The 7,467-nt window shown below is 41.4% G+C and overlaps 1 protein-coding gene across 1 annotated transcript in view; it reads left to right on the forward strand.

Annotated features, from left to right (window-relative positions):
* crb1 (crumbs cell polarity complex component 1) overlaps positions 1–7,467 on the forward strand; it is a 30,154-nt gene that overhangs the window by 18,646 nt on the left and 4,041 nt on the right. Inside the window, exons 10-12 of the mRNA XM_072660937.1 lie at positions 218–262; positions 770–892; positions 2,224–2,350. Coding sequence (XP_072517038.1) covers positions 218–262; positions 770–892; positions 2,224–2,350 — 295 coding nt within the window. The remainder of the gene's footprint in view (positions 1–217; positions 263–769; positions 893–2,223; positions 2,351–7,467) is intronic.

Genomic DNA, 7,467 nt, shown 5'->3' on the forward strand with positions numbered 1-7,467 from the left:
GGCAGCATCAGAGGCACGCCTGCAACCATTTATCTCGTAAACACGTCTTGCTGCCACATCGTTTCCTCGCGTCTCTTTTGAAAGTGCTTCTCAGGCAGCAGGGAGATGTAATACATCCATCTTTTCTCCTCTCTGGAGCGAGAGGCATCTTTGGTGTAAAGTTTTTCTTGTGGATGAAAAAACATTTGCTGTTTTCTGTTTGTTTGCCCCCTCACAGCGACCGGGTTGAAGAGATTCCTTGGTATATAGTTGTCAAGAGCATGTAAGTTTCATCTGTTCCTTTCCTTCTTTCTTTATCTCTGTAGTTGTAGCAGTGATTTCCTAAAATATCTAACCACCACACCGCTAACAGCAGCAGCAGCAGCAGAAACTCATACAAGAATCGCACACAAACACAAACAAGCCCACTCAGAGCATTAAGAACAGGAATCACCAGTCGCCAATACCGCAAATCTGACTCTTTTACTGTGAGTTACTGTACATGTAACATTACTGCAGTCCATATTAGTCTGGTGTCAATCCTCAGATGCAGTGATGATGTAATATGTTCGTGTTTAGCAGTCAGGGGTCCATTCAGATGCTAATTTTCATTATTATGATCGCTGGCTAATCCGCTTTTGCGCTGGATGAGAGATGGGAAAAGACAGCCTGTGGCCCCTCATGGGGTTTTGTAAAGCAGAGGAGGGGGGGCGGTTGGGGTGCGTCCACCTCATCTTTTTTTTTTTTCTTTTCTTTTCTTTTCTGTTCTTTTCTGTTCTTTGCACCCCAGTGCCCCCAAGCTCCCAGTGTCCATCTGTGGGGACGAGACGCAGAACTACACATGCTTCAATGGGGGTAACTGCTCTGAGGCAGCTTTTACATGTGACTGCTTACCCGGCTTCACTGGACACCGGTAAGTATAGTTTTTGGTCATATAATCATCCCTCTCTCGCTTAGTCAATTACTCACTCACTCACTCACTCACTCACTCTCTCTCTTTCTTTCTGTATCTAATCTGATCAAGGCCTGATCTGAGCCTACAGTGCTTAGATTAGTAACTTCATTGAGTTGCGAGGAAGGGGTTCATTTAAAACTTGCAGGAAACTGGAGGCAGTAACATCAGGGCAAGACTGAAGTTGCACCTGAAGAGATCACCTAGACAAAGACCAGGACTTCTGGAACAATGTGCTTTAGACAGATGAATCTTCAGTCTTGCCCTGATGTTTTTTTTTTTGATGGCTAGGGTTTCCTCCTTGTACACATCCCATGAAAATCAGACTTGTTCAGTTCTTATTCACTCTTTCTGATGGTAGATGCTCTATCAAGTGACCTCAAGTGTGGTAAGAGCTACCTATAGGTGCCGTAATGGCATTTTAGGATTGTTGGAGGCTTTTTTATGCATCTTGTGGTTTGCTCTTGGGCTCTTGGAGTTGTTAGAATGGCCTGACATGTTTCTTTTTCTTCCAATTTGGTACTGCCAATTAAGCCTGCTCATAACTCCCCCTAGCACTAGCATTGCTCCCAACACTAGGAAGGGAAGGTAAGGTAAGGTAAGGTAAGGTAAGGACACATGTTTCCTTTGATACATGCAGTGCCAGCCACCACCTCTTTTTGTACTGCTCCTGATGCAGCATTGCCAGGAGGAATACGTGGGGTCCCCAGCTCCACCGCACCAGCTAACAGATGCCTGTTCCAGCCAACCTCGCTTTCAGAGTGATGAGGGACAGAGATCACCATCTACACACCCAGAGAGAGCACAGCCAATTGTGTTCTGTTACACTCCGGCGGCTGATGGCAAATTGGCATGGCTTGGGATTCGAACTCATGAGCCCTCTGCAGCTGACGTGCTGCACCTGATTCTGATTATTATGCAGTTTAGGGAGTAAGAAATGTCAGGATATCCTAAAGACATTTCTTCAGTTGTGTGTGTTATATTACCTCCATCTCTTAATATTGTTTAGGTAAGGGTCAAATGTCTATATGCTTGAATTAAACATGGGCTCTTTAATTCTAAATTGAATATGGGCCCTTTAATTCTAAATTAAATATGGGCCTTTTAATTAATGAAGTTATTAGAATACTGGGGATGAATAGTTAATAAACGATGTTCACGTTAAAGAACAGTAGGTTAGCTCATTTGGTTCCAGTGAAAAATGTGGGAAATGTCACAAGTAAGCCTGTCTTCCTTCCTTAGCAAGTAAAGCTCATCTCCTGACTCTCTTTCATACATCTGTTTGCATTCAGGTGTGAGCAGGAGCTGGACGAGTGCAAGTCCAACCCGTGCTTGAATGGCGGCTACTGCCGCAACCTGGTCAACAAGTTCCACTGTGTGTGCGAGCTGAGCTACGCGGGTGACATCTGTCAGATCGACGTAAGCGACATCTACTTTTACGTGGCTGTTTTACTCTGGCAGAACCTTTTTCAGCTGCTGTCATACCTCATTCTGCGGCTGGACGATGGCGAGCCAGCGGTGGACTGGGGAGAGAATGAATGAGAGTGAATGAGAGTGTGTGTGTGTCTGTGTGTGTGCGTGAATCCAGCCATCATACAGCCAACCATCATATTTATAGCCCTCTTCCATAATTAATAGATAAAGTACATATCAAGTTGGAGCAAAAGCTATGGTCATTAGAGGTGATGTCTGTTTGAAACTGCACTATTTTCACATCATATTCAGCTGAGCTCCATTTACACTAAAACAATTACACTCCACTACTGTATGGGGAGCTCAGGAGCATAAAATAACAAATCTCACATAATGTTGATTTTAATGATAGGTGATAATCTTTTCTTATCTATTAAAAGTTGCTGCTAGAAGGTTATTCAAGCTATTTCTAGACATTAGCACTGATATTAAATGATTGTATGAGAATAAATACTTAAATAATGTATAATCTGTTTTATAAACAATGTATGTAATAGAAACAGGCACAGTAAGACAATTTCACTTGATAAGAGCACTTAAAATAAGCGTAACACTTTACTGAAAGGCAGCATTCATAAGCCTTTCTTGCCAGTTAACAAACCTACATAAACACATATATACATTTTTATTCCAGCAACATGCTTATGACAACTGACAGTTGTTAGAATAAATGTTAATAAATGTTTATATAGGTTTATATAAGTTGTTGTAAATGGCTTGTACATAAATATTATAAATATTAGATATTTATTTATTTATTTGTATTTATTTAAGGACTACAATTAAGATAATTTCACTTGCAATAATTTAGAGTTTATAGAGAGTAAAGTATAATTTACTAAATGCTACATGCTCAGAGCTCATCAGTTGTGCTGCTTAAACACCAGTAGGACTAAGTGTTGTTCTGGTCCACATGGACCACTAGGACCAAAAGTCCATGTGGTGTTGCGTTATCATCTCACCTTACCTCCCATGCTTTACATTGATTAGGTCCCCCTTGTGCCGCCACAACAGATCTGAGCATTCGAGGAATGGCTTTGGATCCATATAATTGTCAATTTTTCACCTGTAATCAATCACCACTAATGTTATGGCTGATCAGTGTACTTTTGCATTAAATGAATGGTTATTCTGAGGCCCTGTTATTAGTTTGTAAATTTGCTATACTGGTGAAATTTACAATATTACAAGATTACAGTATTTCTTTTTACTTCCTGTAGCAGAGCTTTAGACAATAATGAGATCTGGTTTGTGCCTTATCATCACTGTCAATCCAATTAATAATTCAGCTTAACCCTCTGCAGATCTGCAGGTAGAGTTAGCTGGTTAGTTTTCAAAGGTGTATTATGGTTACTCTACACTCCACAAATACAGGAGCTTTGGCTGGTTCTTTGAGCAGTGCCATAGAAGATCCACCTCTGGTTCCATAATAATAGAGAAGTTTGAGCATGAAGAACCATTACATTCAGAACGTTCTTTAGACCATTTTTGTTGTTGTTGTTTTTTTGTTTTTTTGATACTCACACATGTCTTTTACAAAAGTTGTTCTTCTGTGGCATCATTCAAAGAACCATCTGAAGCACATTTTTAGGAGTTTTCTAATAACTGATTGTGGGTTTGTAATAAAACAAGATGTTATGGCTGTGTTTACACAGCAGCTGTTATCTGTAACGAAAAAAAACCCCACATTAAATCTGACATTTTGAATTCTGATTCGGACCACTTTGGCTACGTTCAGCCGCCAATCCATCTAGATTGTGTCCAGATAAATTTTTGAGAAACCACATGGAATCCAATTTTTGCAAAAAACGGCACCCAAACCACATTTACACATTTGGAGGTGGATTCCAGTGGATTTGTACAGCTGCGTCTCAGTCCGGACGGTCAAATTAGATTTGTAAGTGCGTCCCTCACAATCCAAAAAGATCGCCCCAGGTTAGTTACTGCCACCTAAGTTACCACAGCAACGCACACAGAATGGGATGGGCATTTGTGATGTGTGGGCACGCAACTCAGAGACAGTCGTCTCACCAGATGGGATTTGAGAAGCAAATCCGATATGCCTGCAGTCTGAGCATAGCCTTTCATATGCAGTATTGAAATCTGATACGGGCAATGAGCCTGAGCAGCCAAATTGGATTTCTTATGAAATGGCTGCACACGGCCAGAGGATGGCGCTGCTGCAGCGTCTAAGGAAAATAAACAGCTTAAAAAGTTTAAAGAAACCAAGGATGCATACCAAAGAAATGGGCGTGGCTGAATAACAGGCCCTTTTGTTTACAGCCAGCTCGAACACATTGTAAGCGATAAGCTCAGCTGTCAGCCACTTGAACTGCTCGATCGCGCCTGTGCTCTTGTGGTACCACGTAAAAAGCATTGCTCTTTAGCGTATGCTCGTCAGTTTAGGAGCGTGAACTGTTCAGACGAATGCCGGATATAGGTCACATTAAAAAGATGGATGTGGTGAGAAAATCAACAGGATTTAGGCCACTTTCCCTGCTGTGTGAGTGTTAGTCTCTATTTACTGTCATGCATATTGTCTTAACTGAGTTAACAGTGCTTTAGAATATGACCCGTACCTCAGTTATTTCTGTTGATTTCATCTTCAGCCCAGTCACTCTGTAGCTTCTGTCTGTACTGGCACAGTGGATTCAGACCTGCTTTTCCTTGTCAGTACTTGTTAGTATCCAGTAGTGTACTTTTCATGTGTTCATTCGTCCGTTCATCTGTCTGTCTTACACTGTTTATATGTTCGTCATGTTGCTCATGACCTGAACACGTTCTTGTCATGGGGGTCTGTGTAGTTCTCTCATCAAGTCATCTGGTGTCGTCAATCTTCAAATAAAACATTTCTTTCCACCCTGTCCGTGCTCATGCTGTTATTTCTCCTCTGTAGATGTAGATTTTGTGTAGCTGTCTCTTCCGTGTTATTCATCATCAGAGTGCTACTGTAGCTACTTGTAGTTTGTCTCTCTTGTACGCTGTGAAACGCTGTTGCTGCAGATTTTGAAGGACAGCCCCACTGAAGCAGGCACGTCAAAACCATTCACAAGTGAAAATGCAGTCAAAGAATCAGCTGCAGGGTGTCAAGTCATCGCTGTCTTTGACTTTGCGGTATGCTGGGGCTGCCGAGGATTTACTGAGGCAGTCTGAAACAGGTTGAAACGATTAGAAAATGATGTTTAAATATGAGGGAGCACTTTACTGATGGGCAGCATTTCTAAGCCTGTATGGTACTTACATAAGCCTCACGTGACAACTGACATTAACCTTCATTAACATTTATTAAGTAGAGGTGCCTTTGGAGCCAATTTTAAACTGTGCTTTGAGGAACCTTTAAGAAAATGTTTTAAAAGAGGTTCCTCTACAGTTTCAAATTGAAGAACCTCCAAATGCTCCTCAAGGAACCTATACTTTTAACAGCTTAGTGATGTGTAATTGGAATAAGCTTTTATGAAGGCTTATGTAGGCCTGTGTCAGTTGCCCTTCAGTCCTTCACCCAAAGGTTCAGATTGAGACTAGGCCAGTGGTCACCAGTGTTATGCCCAATGTGACTGTAAGAGCACACCCTATATAACTATTCAGTAGCTTAAAGACTGAGACCAGCAGATTAAACCGGTGGACTATATGTATTATTATTATGTATTATATACACTTTATGAACAAAAGTATTGGGGGTATATGGAGCCATTGCCACAGGTGTTAAAAATCAAGCAGTCTGTCTACCTTTACACACATCAGTGAAAGGATGGGTGGTACTAAAGAGCTTACTGAGTTCCAGCATGGTTCTGTAAGAGGACGCCACTATTGCAACCAACAAGTCAGTTGGTGAAATTTCTTCCCTTCTAGATATTCCACCATGAGCTATTAATGGTTTTATTGAAAAGTGGACACCTTTAGGAACCACAGCAACTCAGCTGTGGCAACAGACCACATAAAGTTACAGAGTGGGGTCACTGAATGGTGAGGAGGATGGTGCATAAAAGTGGCCAACGCCATATATATTAATGCCTATGGATTTAGAAAGGATTTTGTAAAATATCATGGTTAAGGGTCCCATTACTTTTGTCTATACATCTCTGTGCATGTTTCAAAGTGTATATTTTCAGTGCATCAACACCAGCTTTGTGGAGACCACTGGTTTCCACTGGTTTCCACTGGTTTAAGTATTACGCAGATCACTCAATCAATTCCAAGCACAGCAAAAAGGGTTCACTGGGAAGTGTGTTGCATTACTGGCATATAGGAGCTGATACAGCATAGACTAGACTAGGCTAAGATTTTCCTCTTCTATAAATCTCCAGTTGTTGATCAGTCAAGACATTATTGGGATGTAGCTGTACTGGTTTAACTAAAGTAGATAATTAGCTGTAAAGCTGTGGTGTTTGGTTTAATCAAAAACCAGCGCTTGACCACCCTCTGAAGTCTGAAGTTGGACACATTGAAATTTCCAGCATAGCAGGAACTGGCCGAGATGTGATGTTAATGCTATTTCCAACATGGCCGGACGGTTAATCAGTGGTATAATATCAAATAATAATGTAAGTTAATTCTATTAGTAATGTCATTTTTAGACATCCACAATCATGTATATGTAATTGTGCATAAAAAATAAATACGTAGAATTTCCCACACAAACCTCATGACCATAGAAAAACTTACCAACCAACCAACATGCACTTGAAAGTTAGATTTCAAGCACACATTCGATTCATTTTTATAATCATTATTATTATTATTAAAAGTAAAGGTAAAGGTGCACGTATTTGTCAGTGTACAGCAAAATGTGTCTTCCACATTTAACCCCTCTGTGGTAGTGAACACACACACACACACACTAGTGAACTAGGAGCAGTGAGTACACACACACCCGGAGCGGTGGGCAGCCAACTCCAGCACCTGGGGATCAGAGAGGGTAAAGGGCCTTGCTCAAGGGCCCAACAGTGGCAGCTTGCCAAGCCCGGGAATCAAACCCACAACCCTGTTATCGATAGCCCGGCGCTCTAACGGCTGAGCCACCACTGCCCCGATTATTACCAAATCTTGTGAGTTTGTGAAACAGC

This window comes from Salminus brasiliensis, chromosome 17, assembly GCF_030463535.1.
Source record: "Salminus brasiliensis chromosome 17, fSalBra1.hap2, whole genome shotgun sequence".
In the NCBI taxonomy this organism is placed as follows: domain Eukaryota; kingdom Metazoa; phylum Chordata; class Actinopteri; order Characiformes; family Bryconidae; genus Salminus; species Salminus brasiliensis.